Genomic DNA, 16842 nt, shown 5'->3' on the forward strand with positions numbered 1-16842 from the left:
TCCCAGACACAATCGTCTTGTAGGGCCATTGTGTTTTGAGCAGGTGATGAATATGTGGGCCAGAAGTGGGAAGCAGTCCTCTGACATGCTACCAGCTGTTCCTGTGTGAAACTGACTCAACCTTATGTCATATTAATATCATTGCAGACTGTTTTACAATTCTTCCTTCAAATAAAATAAACAACGTACTGAAAATAACAAACGTTAACCTCCAATCTACGCTATAGTTCTCCCTTAGACACCATTTTTCCACGGTGCCTCCTCCTCTTCTCCGTTGGTTACGTCATTCTGGTCTTGTTACGTCTGTGGTGTGGGATATGCAACGTGGATACACCAAGGGAAAGCAAGGGAAATGCACTATTAAGTATTAAGTACTTCCTTACTTTCCACCTCTGTTCATTTTACTTTAAGGGGTCTAATAGTTCAATTACTGTCAATGCCGGATGCAGCCCAATATTCACTGTTTTGTTCAAATGGTTTACTGTTGGCATTCTGCACCGTGTAAATGTAGAGGTCATTTCATGAGCCCTAGATTTAAAAGCATGTTTAATAGCAAGTCCTGGACCTAGAGACCCTTCATTCTTCTTCATTCCTCAAATCAGAGTCTGTGGACATCTTGTGTTACAAGCGTATACCTGTGTATGACCTGTATTCACACAGCCTATGTGTGTATGTATGTGTGTAATCTATATCTATATAGATGATCTATTGCTGCTTATTTCTCATCAACACAAAAGGGTGTGTGCTTCCTATGAACCTGTCCTCTAAGTCCATGATCATGTCATTGAAGGTGTGACATGATCTAATGGTCCCCATGAGTCTCTGCAGGGATGAGCTTCACTCTAATCATCGCTATCTTTCTGCTCAACGCAAATCCGCTATCAACAAAAAGCACATTTTTGGGGGAAAATGTCAGCTTCAATAAATTCTTGGAATAAAAAACATCCAACAGCATTTTATTGGTCTAGGAGGTGGATAAGGAAAAATAAAGAGTTAGATGAATGATGATAAAAAAAAAAAAATGTTTGGCTTATGGGACTCAATTTAACCACCCTCCTCGATCCTGGTAGAATCGTTGCGGATCTATTGTCCCCCTGTCCCAGGGACAGGTGCCGTGAGAGCCTCATATGACAACCTGTACAATCAGAGGGTGGGCCACAGGGGGCCCAGGTGGCTCGCTGTCCTCCTCTCTGGAGGATCCTACAGGCCTGGGGGGTCACCCCTAGTGAGAGGGTCCACAGGACAGGTGCTCCGTCCTTTCCTCTCTTTAATCCCCCACAGCCTTGGGAGTGCTCTAGATGACTTAACTCTTGTGGGAATATTTTAGCGACTTTGCTGTAGCTCTGTTGTTGTGATGTTAGTGAATGGTGTTGTGGTGTACGAGCGCCGACTCTGTAGGACTTGGGACCAAAATCCAAAACCAAAACCAAATCTTCTGGTTGATTTCCAAATGATACACAATGGTTCCCTTATGCCCTAAACATGTCTGGTTTGTTTTTGGAAATCACAGTTCTTCACAGCAGCATTCCTAGTTGATTGCATGATTTGATTGCACTTAAAGTCCATACTGTCTGCTCAATGAATAAATGGTGCTGTTCCTGTCACTGTATACTTGTGAAAGGAGTCTTTCTCAGCTACACAGACGAAGAGTCATGCAGTCAAGATATGTCAAACATTCCATTAGACACAACCCCACCTTGTTTTGCATGGGACTTTAAACAAAGATAACAAGTGTAATAAACCAATGTTATCCGATATAATGAAAAACATGCCACACACACACATACACTCACACACAAAAACACACACACTCCCAGTAACACACAGGAACCTACTCACCTATTTCTGCACACGCTCACACACACACACGCTCTGGACATTGACACGGCGCAACCTATTCCCACGGTGCGTCCCTCCGACCACATAAATACTGCGAGGTGACGACGGCGCGCGCACACGACCGCCATGTCCACTGAGGTGAAAGCAGGCGTGTGTCTGCGTCCAATGGGCACGGAGCCGCCCCCGGAGAGAGAGCTGCTGTGTATCTTTGGGACGGGGGACCTGGGCCGCTCTCTGGGCCAGCGGCTGCTCCAGACGGGCTACAGGGTGGTGTACGGCAGCCGCAGCCCCGCCAGCTGTGGCCCCCTGCCCCCGGGGGCCCAGGTACGCACCGGGGTCACCTCGCTTTTCTTCACATCTATATGAAGTCACACACAGAAGTAAGATCCTGTGTATGTGCGTGTGTGTCTGTGTGTGTGTTTAGGTTCTGAGTCACACAGAAGCCGCCCAGTTGGCCGGTCTCGTCTTCATCTGTGTTCACAGAGAACATTATGGTTTCCTGGAGACACTGGCGCCGCAGCTCAAGGGAAAGGTGAACATGTTCCTGACGAGGGGTCTGGAGCCAGGCAGGCCCTCCTGCCTCGTTGATGTGTGCAGCCTTTTAAGCTATGCTAGTGTTAGGGTTAGGGGCGGGTTGACCGATGGCATGCAGCTAGGATGTGAGCCGTGCTGTACTGTGACATTCTGCTTTCCATGAATCTCTATTTTACATTGTCAGAAATGTTGTGAGGTTTCTGTTGAATTTAGATGATTAATTACATTTGATTTATATATATATATATATATATATATTATGGATGGCTAAATAAATTGAAATTCTGTATATCACGATCCGAAGAAATATTGATCCATTTCGTAATTCAGAAAAGAGTATCGCGAAATTTCGCGAGTAAGTATTTAAACGCAAACCATAATTATCTGGGATGACACCACCAAAATACCTCTGTCACAGTGACACACTGTAGACCAGAGGGTGCAACAGGGCCTACAACAGGAACTGTAGAGACAAACACTACAACTTGAAGATGGCTGCACGCAGCAACCCTACTTCAGATGTAATAGAGATAGAAGAGCCTCTGAAGCAGTGGCGGCTGGTGATAAACATTGTTGGTGGGGCGCAGTAGTAGACAGGGGTTGGGGGGTCCCCCCCACAAAAAAAATGAATTAGGTAAAGATTAGATTTCCTGTATTCTGGTGCATTTTGTGGATGGCCACTACCTATTACCTATTCATTCAGATTAATAGCCTATATCCTGACTTGCAGGGCCTGGACAAGCTTACAAGCTTACCCATTGTTGTTATTCTGATATTGAGGAAAATCATGATCACTGTCCTATAGCGTCTATTTTTTGGGAGTCTCAATGTCTATTTCAAATGCAGTTAGAAATATGTGACAGTTGCTTTATTTTGTTTACATGCTACAGGCCAAAATACTAGATTAATATGTAACTTACTTGCTCCTTTTAAGTATAACATTGCTTGGGGAGTCCAATTCCTCCACTGAAATGGGTGGAAAGTGCTTTTACAACTCTCTCCTAGTTAGCGATCCATCTCTTCTCTGCTGTAGTTGTGTTGCGCGAATGCTGCTGAGGGAGGTAGCTTATTTGATTGATTCGCTGAATTGTCCAATCGTGTGGTGATAAAAAAACAGAAAAGCCATACCATTGGCCCGGGGTTCATACTGCTGCAACCCAAGGGCGATTTTTTTTCTGCGTCAATTTTTTCTGCCGTCTCTGCTTCATAGACAGCAAAAAGTTTGCGAGCTTACGTTGACTTCAACTTGGCCGGCGCCAGAGGAGGAGGGCTTTATTTCGAATGACCAATAACTAGCCTAGCCATTGACGTTCAGACGCATTTAAATGGTTGCTGGCAGTGGCAAGTACAGTCTATCTACACAATTAAACGAGGATAAACGCTATGTATTTTTGTTGATTTATTTCGTATTTATAATAGTTTATTCAAAGTTGGCATGGAGGGACGGTGCCCTAGCGCCCTCTATTAACCCACCGCCACTGCTCTGAAGTCACATGTTTGGCAATACTTGGCTTGCTAGTGAAGTATGAGAACAACAGATGAGTTGTGACAAGACAGAGACAATTTGTAAGTTGTGCAAGGCTATACACAGCAGTCAACACCTCCAACATGACATCTTCAACAGTACCAAGCAGAGTAAATATAAAAAGAAAATTGCCATTGGGTCAAAGAAATTTACAGAAGTCATTTGCTACACAGTTCTATATCATCATCACAGAGGATTTTATATGTAACTGGGAGATGGCTAGCTATGTTCTGCAGACTCGCCCATTATAGGAGTCAACGTGGGTGGAGTTCTAAAACAGGCAGCAATGGAATAGGCAATAGGCAGGAAGAGGCAAGTTCAAAACACTGCAATTTTCATGGATAATGACCGAAATATGCCCATTGCAGCCAGTGAAAGTGAATGCTGGTGTAGGGCTGTGCTAACCAGAGTACCGACCGGAGATGTCGGATCCCCATCATGGGGGGATAGGCCCTTATCAATCATGCATATGGCACAATCAGTGATACAGTGGGCGTTTCTTGTCACAAACAACGGTAGTAGCAGTCTTTAGTGGTTTCAGCACCTTGACGATCTCCCCCGTATCTGATATATCACAGACATCCAACGTATCAATGTATCTGGCGTTTCCTCGTACTTCCTCGTACAGTGCTCATCAGGACATAGCATTCAAGCATATCGTACAAACTATTCCATCTGGTTGCAACGTCCATCATGATGGATCTGTCACAGTGTTGTGAATTTGCCTGTTTACGTCCCATTAGAAACACCAGACACATTGCAAACTGCAATTCCTCTGAAGCCTCGCCATTCATTTTAGATTTTCAAAGGGCGTCACCAACGGGTGCAGACCAAAATGCCTCTGGACGCAATTGGCCAGGCATACAACAAATCAACAACAACAACAACACAGGTGACACAGCACAGAGCGACAAAAGGATGTCAACAAAAGCTTTGAGTGCAGTCGTCTTTTCTTTTTTTTGTGAAAATATACCATCCAGTTTGTTGAATATTGTCCTGATACCGGAATCAACAGACCGTTCTACAGCTGTGTGCATGCACGTCATCGCATTTATCCCGCCTAATGTTAGTTAAACGATTGTGATTGCTTGGTCTACTTCAGACCGGGAAGAATTATTTTTGGATCGGAGCGAGGCCTATTTACAGACCATATGAAACATGAGCTTTTGTGATTTGTTTGCTTCCCAGGCTGTTAACTCAGGTGTGCAACTCAAATAATAGGTGAGTCTGCAGGACATAGCTAGCCATCTTCCATTTACGTATGATATGCTCTGTGATGGAGATATGGCCCTTTGTAACATGGCTAATCCATCCTACTGTAGTAAGCTAGATACAATCAGCATCTTTCAAGCACTTCACAACATGTTCCCTTGTTTCTTTGAAGATATGCGGTATGACAACACTAGAAAAGTGTTTTGTGACGGAATGTGGTATTTTGGCTCCAGTGTTTTGAGTAAACCCTGAAGTCATCGTTTCCTACAACAGAAAACGGCTTCAATGCACAGGCTGTGAATTTCCAAATAGCTTCGGTTATTTCTGTGGCTTTTTAACTTGTATGTGGTAATGCTATTGCAAATGTCTTCTGTAAAGTTCTTCAGCCCAACGGCAATTCTCTTTATATCTTTATAAAGAAAATAGCTTATATCCATATATTCCATATTCCATATATCTTTATATCTTCTAATACTGTTGGAGATGAACAGTCATGTTGGATGTGTTGGCTACTGGTTTTATAGCCTTGCACAACTTACAAATTGTCTTTGTCTTGTCAAAACTATTGACATTGCCAAACATGTGATTTGAGCATAGCTGGAGTTTTTTTGTCTCTATTACGTCTGATGAAGGATTACTGCTTGCAGCCATCTTCAAGTTGTAGCATTTGTCTCTACAGTTCCTGTTGCAGGCCCTGTTGCATACAACGTAGTGATGTGTGATTCATGAACGATTTGTTAAAAAAGGGTTAGAACAAATCTTTTCTGTATGTACGATTCGTATCTCGGGTGGATAGTTAATTTCATTAATTCGTTCTTGGATTTGCACATGCGCATTACTTCTGTGATCCGGTACGTACAATCCGTCTCTGCGAGGGGAATCGTTCATCTCGTCCTTAGGTTCTTCGATCTGGGCATGCACAAATGAACAATCCGACTCGAAAAGATTTCTTCATGAGATCAGGAAATCTGAGTCCGAAAAAAGTTCACACATTTGCATCACTAATACAACTGCGATTACGCCCTCTGTTGTCTAAAGTGTATAATTGCGACATTGTTTGGTGGTTCGTCCCAGATCATTCTGGTTTGCTTTTACATGCCAGGCAATTTCCCAATATACTTTTCTGACTTACAAATTGGAAAGAAATATATTAAGAGTGCAATATATACAGAACTTCTCTTTAATTTCCCATCCCTAATATATAGATAATATGTACAAACTATAATCAGTATGCATATGAATGTGTCTGAGCAGGTGTTGATAGACCTCAGTAATAACCAGGAAAAGGACATGTACCCGGATACCAATGCGGAGTACCTGCAGAGGTAATGGCCTATTTGAATATAACTGCATTTTGTATATGGAAATTTACATGCCATGAGTTCATAACATTAAAATGTTATACTTTGAAAGCAAAGTTATCCGAATTTAATTAGTTTTGAATTCATTGCTTTGAAATTCAAACACAGCATTTCAAGTTCAACCATTTGAAAAACACAATTTAAAAAAAATAAAAGGTAACGTTCTCTAATTCAGATAAGACAGACAAAAATGTTAGTTACAGATATGCGAAATACCATATTCATTACTCATATTCAAGTCGTCGAAATACGGACCAGTAGCGTAGACCAGTGTTGAGCCCATCATCGGTGTCCAGGTTTACAGCGACCGTACTAAAGTGCTTGTGCTTGACGCCCGCCCCTGCAGGCTGGTCCCCGGAGCCCTGGTGGTGAAGGGCCTGAACACGCTGTCTGCCTGGGTCCTGCTGAACGGACCCCTGGCTGGGAAACAGGTGAGGAAGGAGCAGAGGCAGGACATCTATAAAGATATGCTGCCTTTCCCCTCTCTCCACACTCTTTTTTTAATGCCTTAAAGGATGCTTTTGAATCAATGGAAGGAAGAAAAAAGCATTAAGGGTATTGATGAAGAGCCACCGTTCCTCTCCGTGATGAGGTGGCAGATGCTTTGCAAAGTGAATAGGTTGGCTGACGCAATCAAGGGATTTCATCCTTCCTTGGTGTACAAACAAAGGGTTTCAGAGGATTTCCGTTTGAATGGCACAGGACACTGTAGAAGATGGGAAATAGATAAACAAAATCATATTTGATTATTGATTCTACAGCATTTTTCACAGAAGAGGAAAATGAGGAAAATGCTTGTGTAAACAAATAACAGGCGTTGAGATGTCTCAAGAAAAGAATGCCAGTATTTATCAGAGCTTTCAAGTATCTTCTATAAAGAGAAACACAAACAAGTTGAAATCTCAGGAGATCAAACCTGAATCTGCCTGAGTCCTCTTTACATAAACACACACAGGTTCATACATTCCACGCACGTACCTACACATGTGCACATGCCCATGCAGACACAAACAGGCACACACTCACCTACTCATACAAACACACACACACACACACACACACACACCACAGTGATCTATTTCCAATAGAAACCTCTTTTTTGAGTGAAGACCAGAAGGCCACATTTGTACTTGCACGCCTTCATGAGTTGAAGGAGTGGCGGTATGAGTGTGCACAACTGTGTTTGCAAGAGAGTGCAATTCCCTAGCCAGCAATTTGATTAGATCCTCTGCGGGTCTGGGGCTGTGTCACATTTACATTCAGATGGAGATTCAGTCTGTCGGCCGTCCCCTGCTGTTACTGCTGCAGTAATGGAGGTAGACATATCTGGCTGCCCAGCCCATTTACACACACACCTGGGGAAAAAAACACTCAATCCTTCTGACTAGGCATTTCAAAGGGTTGTCCCACTGCTGCTGCTGCTGATGTTGTTATTGTTGTGGTTGGGTTATTATTATAATATCTTTAACAACTTAGCTGAGAGTGTGGTATGCAAGGCTCAATCCATTGAGCTTTGGAAAAGAGGTTAATGTTTGTTCAATTTATATAGAGGATGCATGAATGTACTTTTCATTTTGTATATACTCGAGGAACACCCATCTCATTTATACCAATCTTATTAAAGTGATCTAATTAATCGACATGGAAGTACAAACTAGCAAACATGCAAAAACAGGGGATGATTACATTCTGTTATCAGAAAGGATGTATTGAATGATAGAAAGATGGCAAAACAGTTTGACCCTGAATAGGGGGAACACATCTACTAACTTTGCCCGGTCAGGATATAAGCAAATGAGTACATCTGGAAACTACCATCCCCACCTCCTCCCTCCAGGTGTTCCTGTGTGGGGACAGCGCTGAGGCCAAGCAGGCGGTCAGAGAGCTGGCTACCAGGCTGGGCCTCAGCGTCCTGGACAGAGGCAGTCTGTCAGCAGCCAGGGAGGTGGAGGACTTCCCTCTGCAGCTGTTCCCCGAGTGGAGGCTCCCTCTCTGCATCGCCACCGGCCTCACCGCCTTCTTCTTCTTCTACCTGCTCATCAGAGACGTTATCTATGCCTATGTGGTGCAGGAGAAGGACATCTCCTTTAGGATCATGGTGTCCCTGGCCAACAAGGTAGAAACATCCCATCGCCATCTGGTCCGCTGTAGAAGGCCGCTCTGTAGAAGCGAATGTGTTGCTGCTACTGCAGCTCCATGTGTTATAATTCTATGACCTGTGTGTTCATGCAGGTGTTCCCCATCGTGTCTCTGATCATGTTGTCTCTGTGCTACCTGCCAGGCGTCATGGCTGCCATCCTTCAGCTGTATAGAGGAACCAAGTACAGGTCAGAGAGCACAGACTGAAGATAACCTTCGCCAGCTGAGCCCCAGTGAGCTCATTCACATTGGGTTTTAGGGAATGCAAAAACAATAATAACAATGAAGAAATTTGGACTTGCAGTCGCTTCCCTGATTGGCTGGACCGCTGGATGCTGTGCAGGAAGCAGCTGGGCCTGTTGGCACTGGCCTTAGCCGTCCTGCATGTGCTCTATACATTCATCATCCCCATACGTTACGCTGTCAGACATAAACTCATCTCAACGGTGGTGGATGAGGTAGGCATGCTTTCGTAAGTTGGCCGTGACCCGGCCTTTTCCCAGGCCAGGGAGCCACCACAGTGTTGGGGTTCGAGGTTGATCGTTTCTCATTCCTCCCAGATGAAGGACAACAAAAGCACCCCGTTCTACTTTGATAACACCGAGGCCTGGGCCACAGACTCCTTCTTCGTGCTGGGCATTGTGGGCTTCTTCCTGTACTTCCTGCTGGGATTGACCTCCCTCCCGTCTGTGGGGGGCTCCCTCAGCTGGAGAGAGTTCACCTTCGTCCAGGTGAGCGTAACGTACCCTCGCCGACTAGTGCCACATTTATCCACTCATTCACTTTTTGCAAACGCTGCCATGATAATCAACAGAAGGCGTCCACACAGCCACCAGACCCACTGGTCCATCCAAACACAGAAAATGCAGAGCTTCAATTCTCGATGGTGAACACTATAGCATCAACTTCTTTCACTCATAAATCAGGATTTCATTCTTTGTGCCTGGATTGGTTTGATGTACAAAGAAGCAATTCAGGAAATGGCAAATTGACCGGATGTGGACCGCATGTTCAGTGCAGCCCCCCTTTGTGGAGGTGTGTCGGTGTGTGTTCAGCTTCCAGAATATAGAACTGCATATCAACCCCGTGCACACACTGAGTAAAACCTTTGTCCACGTCACTTAAGGATTCTTGCGGTGCGTCTTTCGGCAGAGTCGTTAAAACATGGTAAAAGCAATATGTCATCCTCCTAATATGTGTCCCCGGAGTCTAGTTAACTGAGTGTCCAAGGCAGGCCCACACCATGCGAGGCTGGCTAACTTTAGCCCTGTACTTTAAATGTTAAAGTATTCATAAAATAGAATTATGATACTAGTGTAGAACCCCCCCAGAGAGAGAGGACTATTAATACAGGTCACTGGTCTGTTTGTGGGAAGGTCAGGCCTGCAGGCAAGGGTGTCAACTGGGTTTTAAAAGCAGGGCAGTACAATAAAAAGCAGGAGTCCGTTGGGCTTTCAAGTTGCACGTAGCCCTATGTGACACTGGAATGTGAAAATAAATAAAGGGGGAGAGGAAATGGTTAATGCATTGATTACACACAATAGAGTGTTAAGGTCAAGCTATTTTTTTATCATCCAATTACAGATGATAAAGTTTGGTCGTGAACGACAGATTACAGATAACACCATGTGTGAGCCGCTTAATAATTCAAGTGAGCACGATTGTGGTAATGTGCTCACACATTTTAGCAGAAGATCATTGTATTAAGTAAAAGAGAAGCTGAGTCACAAGGATCAGCTGTTAGTGAGCTGTTAGTGAACTCTGATACTACTGAGGGAGTGCAGTTCATTACCTCCAACACAGTAATACAAGTGCGCTTGTATTGTACCCTAGTGCTTGAAAAGCATCAGTTAAACGCTAAAAGTTAATTAAATCACATTATCCAAGTAATGAATAACAACACTGATTCAGAGGCTACTGCTGGTGCTACAAAAGCAGTTCTTCTGGAGCGGAGGCAAACACGATTCAATTGTTTCATAGTCTAATTCCTCACAAGAAGATTCTACCACATGTGGAACTATTAATAGTTTTCCTGTGTGTTGAACGCTGGTGATTTGTACATCTGCACTGTTACTTAATGTGTCACCTTGAATGTCTTCCCCTCTCTCAGTCCAAGCTCGGTCACCTTACTCTTAGCGTATGCACGGCCCATGGATACATATACGGCTGGAACAAGTTCCTGAGGCCCTCCACCTACAAGTGGTGGACCCCGCCGGGCTACATGCTGTGTCTGGTGGTGCCCTCCGTGGTCCTGGTCCTCAAGCTGCTGATGGTGCTGCCCTGCGTGGACCGGAGCCTGGGCCGCATACGGCAGGGCTGGGAGAGGACGGGCCCGGAGGAGGGGAGGGCCAGCCCCAGGGCCACTACTCTCTGAGAGATGGATGGATAATATATATATATATATATATATACATGGAATTTCCACCCCCAGATTGTATGCAGGTGCCGTAGATGTAGGGTGACCCTATGTAGGAGTGTAATCCCCTATATTGCTCCCATCGCGTATATTTTCACCAATAAGAAACATAACACCAAATATCATCATCATTTATGTTTGTTTGCCTTTTATCTTTCTCTACCAAGGGAACAGGTCATTGGCTTCTGGTACAATTAGCAGTCAGCTGGACGCTGCTCGTTTATATCTGTGTAAGATCAGATCTGGCAGAGGAAATCATTTTGTATTTACAATCAGACACCGCATCCAAAATTATTTTGAGTGTAAAATTGCTTATTTTATTTATAGTGGCTATCTTTCTAGCTATTTAACTTGGTAATGTTTTGTAAAGTGTACTCCTGACTCAAATTTGTAATAAAGCAGAGACATAAAAAACGATTTGAACATATTATCGTGGCTATATGCGAACATTATTCATACTGTTTCTGTTATCAACACATCTAACAGATATTCACAGTTTTTCGTGATTTAACACTACATATATTTGATATTTGGGTTATTTTGTGTGTGCACATACACACACACACACACACACACAGTTAACACAATCACACACATAGGCAGACAGACCCAAACAATCACAGGCACACAAATTCATAGATAATCACAGTTACAACAATCACAGTCACACTCAGAGGCACACACACACACACACACACACATAAACATGCATGTATACAGGTATGTTGGCATTCACATTCATGTCATGCCATTTCTTGGCATGACTGTTTATGTCGTGAAAACAGTTTCACAATGAGCGTGAGATGGGAGAGCTTTGTTGCCCAGAGCATCTTGTTATCCAACATCAAACGGCATTATCTGTGCTTGTGATCTGCAATCTCACACACCAACCTCACACTCTATTATTCTCCCATTACCAAATATGTATGGTCGATTGTTTTAGGGCTACTTCTGCTTTGGAGTACATTGGGCTGTTCTGATGAATGCATGAGATATAATATCAGTTTGTAGCCTTGGGGGGAAAATTAAGATGTAATAGCACCAAGAAACACTGTAAAACCAGCATGCCTTGATCACTTTCAATCCTGTTCTAGTTCACACCAAACCTGTTTTTCCCTAGAACAAGATAATGCATTTAGAGGCATGACAGTATTTTTGCCATTATGTTACTCAGAAAAAAATAATATACATAATTTCCATCCTAGGGAATCTTGATCTAAAAGCTTGATATTAAGGTGTTTGTGTGTCAACTATGCAGTTTCTTCTTTGCAAATAACTTTATACAAAAGTGTTTTGAGGAACTGCTATAACACATTGCTGTATTGTTATGTTCTTGACAGGTCCATGTGATGAAAGGGACAGCTCAGAGCTTTTCTGTAGGATATTTAGGGAAATGCAGCTACAATCGCCCCCCATTGATTGGCCCATGCATCTCAAAACAACATGAGCCTGCCAGCCCATCAGCAACAGCCATCCCCATAAAAATATTCCATTAACCGGAGGAACTAGAGCCATAAGACACTTTAGACCTGCAGCTGTGGTGTTATTTGTCAAAACACAGCATGAATGCTTTTAGGCATGACCTTGTGCGGTAGAGATGTTTTCAAGGTGCTCAAACATCATCATGTATTTTTTCCTACCTCTACTCCTTTCCTACCTCAACATCGTATAGGTCATGGTTAACTCATTCAAACATCCTGTGGTTCTTTGTGAGAAAATACAATGTTTACATACATCTGAGTGGCTGCTTTATTCCTTAACCATGAAGGGCATTGATTGAAATCACATTGTTTGAAGGTTATATAAGACCGACTTATTGTATATAATAAAAGATGTTCTTGTCCCGGCTTACAAAGGGAGATGCCAAATGCCAAGATTAGACTCGAAAGGAAGATTTACATCATGAAAACACGTAGTTAAAAGCAAATAAGGATTCAACAAACTGGGGCAGGAATAGTTAAATACGTAGAACCAAGGTGAACAGTTTCCAATCACCACATGTGACAACATAACCCGGGAGCACACAAAGCAAACCCAAGGAATGGCTGGTGATGGGCAGGTTCCTTCCACTAGGGGCCATGGACAGACCAAAGGCCTGGGTGGAGGCTCTGCTCTGTCAGGCTCTGGTGGAGGCTCTGGTGGTGGCTCTGTGGTGGAGGCTCTGTGGTGGAGGCTCTGTGGGGGAGGCTCTGTGGTGGAGGCTCTGTGGGGGAGGCTCTGTGGTGGAGGCTCTGTGGTGGAGGCTCTGTGGTGGAGGCTCTGTGGGGGAGGCTCTGTGGGGGAGGCTCTGTGGGGGAGGCTCTGTGGTGGAGGCTCTGTGGGGGAGGCTCTGTGGTGGAGGCTCTGTGGTGGAGGCTCTGTGGTGGAGGCTCTGTGGTGGAGGCTCTGTGGGGGAGGCTCTGTGGTGGAGGCTCTGTGGTGGAGGCTCTGTGGTGGAGGCTCTGTGGGGGAGGCTCTGTGGGGGAGGCTCTGTGGTGGAGGCTCTGTGGGGGAGGCTCTGTGGGGGAGGCTCTGTGGTGGAGGCTCTGTGGTGGAGGCTCTGTGGTGGAGGCTCTGTGGGGGAGGCTCTGTGGTGGAGGCTCTGTGGGGGAGGCTCTGTGGTGGAGGCTCTGTGGGGGAGGCTCTGTGGGGGAGGCTCTGTGGTGGAGGCTCTGTGGTGGAGGCTCTGTGGTGGAGGCTCTGTGGTGGAGGCTCTCTGGTGGAGGCTCTGTGGTGGAGGCTCTGTGGTGGAGGCTCTGTGGGGGAGGCTCTGTGGGGGAGGCTCTGTGGGGGAGGCTCTGTGGTGGAGGCTCTCTGGTGGAGGCTCTGTGGGGGAGGCTCTGTGGTGGAGGCTCTGTGGGGGAGGCTCTGTGGTGGAGGCTCTGTGGGGGAGGCTCTGTGGTGGAGGCTCTCTGGTGGAGGCTCTGGTGGAGGCTCTGCTCCGTCAGGCTGGGTGGAGGCTGATGTTGAGAGGACGCTGGCGTGTATATCGCCGCTTCTCACGTCTGACTTAACCGACGTTACTGGCTGCCTAAACGTGTTCATCAAACTAAACGTGTGGATCCAGACGTTACATCATCTGCATTGTTGTCACTGCGGTCCGGTTCTCGTGCGTCAGACACTGAACGAGTGGCACTCTCTTACCGTGGACACTCTGACTCCATTCTGGGTTCATCTTGGCCGGTTGCTGTAACGCGTGCATATCGTGGGCATCTCCCTGGTCTGTCAACACGTCTGGAGCTAGCAAGTCGAGCTAGGATGCTTGACCATCCCTGGACGGAGGGATCCCCAACTCTGCGTTTCTTCCCAACATTTCTCCCTTGCTCATTAAGGCAGCTTTTTCTTGCCCGTGTCGGGGCTTGGGTCAGGGGGGTGTCATAAATACTTGGCATGTTAAGCCCTTTGAGACTGTAATGGGGATTAAGGGCTATACAAATAAAAGTGAATTGCATTGAATTAACAGAACGCTGCTCCATGGCCCTCTTCAAATACACCGCAGTGGAGCTCAGGAATATCAACTCTCATGCGTCACCAAACTGCCTCGAGGTGATGAAGACTCTCCTGCGCCGCCCCCCCTATGTGCATAGGGCTGCATATGTTTGTTTACTGGGATACAACTTCGGCTGTGCCAGCTGTCAGCGTCCAGGCCTCACTACGGCGACGTCATCGATCCAGGCCACGCCCACTACCTGCCTATCCGAGCCCCCTGGTTTGTGTGGTTGCCAGCACTGTTTCTGCTATGACAGCAGTGCTTCGATCTGCCACTTTTTTGCTGCCGAATGTTCTCTCACATGAATTAAGCCTTTTCAATTCATGATATCATGCTGGAAAGTATGGAAAGTATGGACTTTCTCTGCCTGACTGAGACATGGCAGAATCAACAGGAATTCATCACTCAATCAAGCCACTCCCCCTGGATACTCCTACATCCAAAAGCCCAGCAGCTGCGGCGGCGGTGGCGGAATGGCCGTTATACACCACGCTGATATTCCATTAGAAGAAATCCCAGTGAGAACGACATCTTTTGAGTGCCTCCACTTCATTCAAGGTTCAAGGAGTTTAAGGTTCCAGGAGGTTAATAGTCATTGTAATACACAATGGAATACAGTTTGGCACTCTCTAGCAGCAGTTAGTGTTTAAATGTCTAAATGACTCAAAATACAAAAATACACAATAAGACAATGACAAATAAGACAGTGACACAAAGACAAAGACCAAATTACAGAAAATATACATTTATATATATAATCAAGATTCAAGATACTTTATTTATCCCCGGGGGGAAATGATTAGGGATATACAGCATAACATAACATGAGGAGAGGGGAGGGAAAAAAGGCAACCCCCAGACTATGCTCCTGTGGGGAGTACAAATCGCGGTATTTGCTTAGGTATTTATATTTTTATATTGTTCATTGTAGGTCACAAATCATTTTCTTATCGTGTGGTTGTGTCTTGTTCATCAATGTAGGGACAGATGAGGACATGAAGGAGTTTGTGCGGTGGCGTGTTGCCCATCGGACAATGTTCAGTGGTGGGCGAACCACGAACTTGTGGGGTATGAGTAAGTGTATACGTATGGAGGTTATTTGTAGCTATCGATAGTCAAGCAATATATATATCAAATATAAGTCGTTTGTTATCTGCTCAATCTTCTTTGTAGACCGATATGTTGTACTACTTATGCTGTTATGTGTTTATGTGCCCCTATTACACGTTAACCAGAATGTTCCTAGAAGAGAGAGGACTGCTGGGGAGGGGGACCACCAGTTACCTCAAAAAGAAGTGGGAAAACCTCAAACAGAAATACAAGGTTGGTCTGTTTTCACATTATGCCTTACGTCCTCAGCATTTCCATATAGCTGTTGAAATGAAAATTTGAAAATTATTAAGACTTTCATTTTTTCATCAAAAAGATCATAACAAAAACTATTTGTAGTTATGTGGGATGAGCACAGAATCTCCACTAAGATAATCTAATATACATATTATTTATGATATTTATCTATGTTGGTGTTGTTGTTCTTCTTACCCCATAGGATCTAAAGAACCCCCCCGACTGGGGTAAGTACAGAGGGGGGAGAGGCCACTGCCGCGTCCTGGAAGTGGTTTGACCTCATGCACGAGGCAATGGGGGACAGGCCGTCTGTGAGGCCGCCTGGCGTGGTGGTGTTCACACACCCCTCTGGTACTACCCCAGAAAGGCCAGGTCAGGCAGGTCAGACCGCTGAGGCAGCAGCAGAGGAGACTGACTCAGGCAGTCAGACGCCTGCACAAACCTCCACAGCGGCCACCCCCAGAAGGCCGTCGTGGACGTTGTGGAAGTCCTCGACAACCTCAGCAACCAGGATGAGGAGGCTGCAGGCTGCAGAGCAGGAGAGGGAAGAGAGAGAAAAGAGGAGATTCCAGGAGATGTGCGAGAGGCAGGAGAGGTACCAGCAGGAGGCAGCGGCGAGGGAGGAAAGGTGGAGAGAGGAGATGAGGGCAAGAGATGAGAGGAGGGACCAGGAAGCTGCGGCGCTTCCTGGTCATACTAGAAACGCTGGCCAAGAAATTAACTTTTTAGTTCATGCTTATGTTCCTTAATTTATTTATTTTTAAATTTTACTTTATTTTGGTTATATTGTTCAGTCTATGTTCCTATGTTATGTTCTAATTGTTATTCTAAATATTATGTTATGTTAAAATAAATCAATGGTTACACACAGGTGTTGAAATTGGCCAAATTATTTGATTATATGTAATCGTGGTCAGGTGCATAACACTGCAATGCCATCCTGTTTCTCTCCTCAGCTCCAGAGATGGTGCTGGAGGTGTGGCCTCCCGTCCTGGATCCT

General features: G+C 45.1%; 2 protein-coding genes across 2 annotated transcripts; both read left to right on the top strand.

The window, feature by feature from the left end:
• Positions 1-1965: 1965 nt before the first annotated feature.
• On the top strand, positions 1966-10984 carry LOC311351672 (metalloreductase STEAP4-like; the record flags this gene model as incomplete). The annotated part of the gene is made up of 9 exons (XM_084471841.1): positions 1966-2163; positions 2264-2371; positions 6365-6435; positions 6818-6902; positions 8309-8587; positions 8704-8798; positions 8915-9068; positions 9171-9341; positions 10721-10984. The coding sequence occupies 9 exons, from the start codon at positions 1966-1968 to the stop codon at positions 10982-10984; spliced, it is 1425 nt and encodes a 474-aa protein (XP_084327967.1).
• A 3842-nt stretch (positions 10985-14826) lies between these two features.
• Positions 14827-16591, top strand: LOC311351674 (uncharacterized protein; the record flags this gene model as incomplete). Its single annotated transcript, XM_084471842.1, is given in 7 exon segments — positions 14827-14836; positions 15477-15554; positions 15557-15569; positions 15731-15818; positions 16045-16056; positions 16058-16193; positions 16386-16591. Coding segments are annotated over 7 exon segments (543 nt in total).
• Between the last annotated feature and the right edge of the window lie 251 nt (positions 16592-16842).

Source organism: Micromesistius poutassou (genome assembly GCF_964030765.1).
Source record: "Micromesistius poutassou genome assembly, chromosome: 8".
In the NCBI taxonomy this organism is placed as follows: domain Eukaryota; kingdom Metazoa; phylum Chordata; class Actinopteri; order Gadiformes; family Gadidae; genus Micromesistius; species Micromesistius poutassou.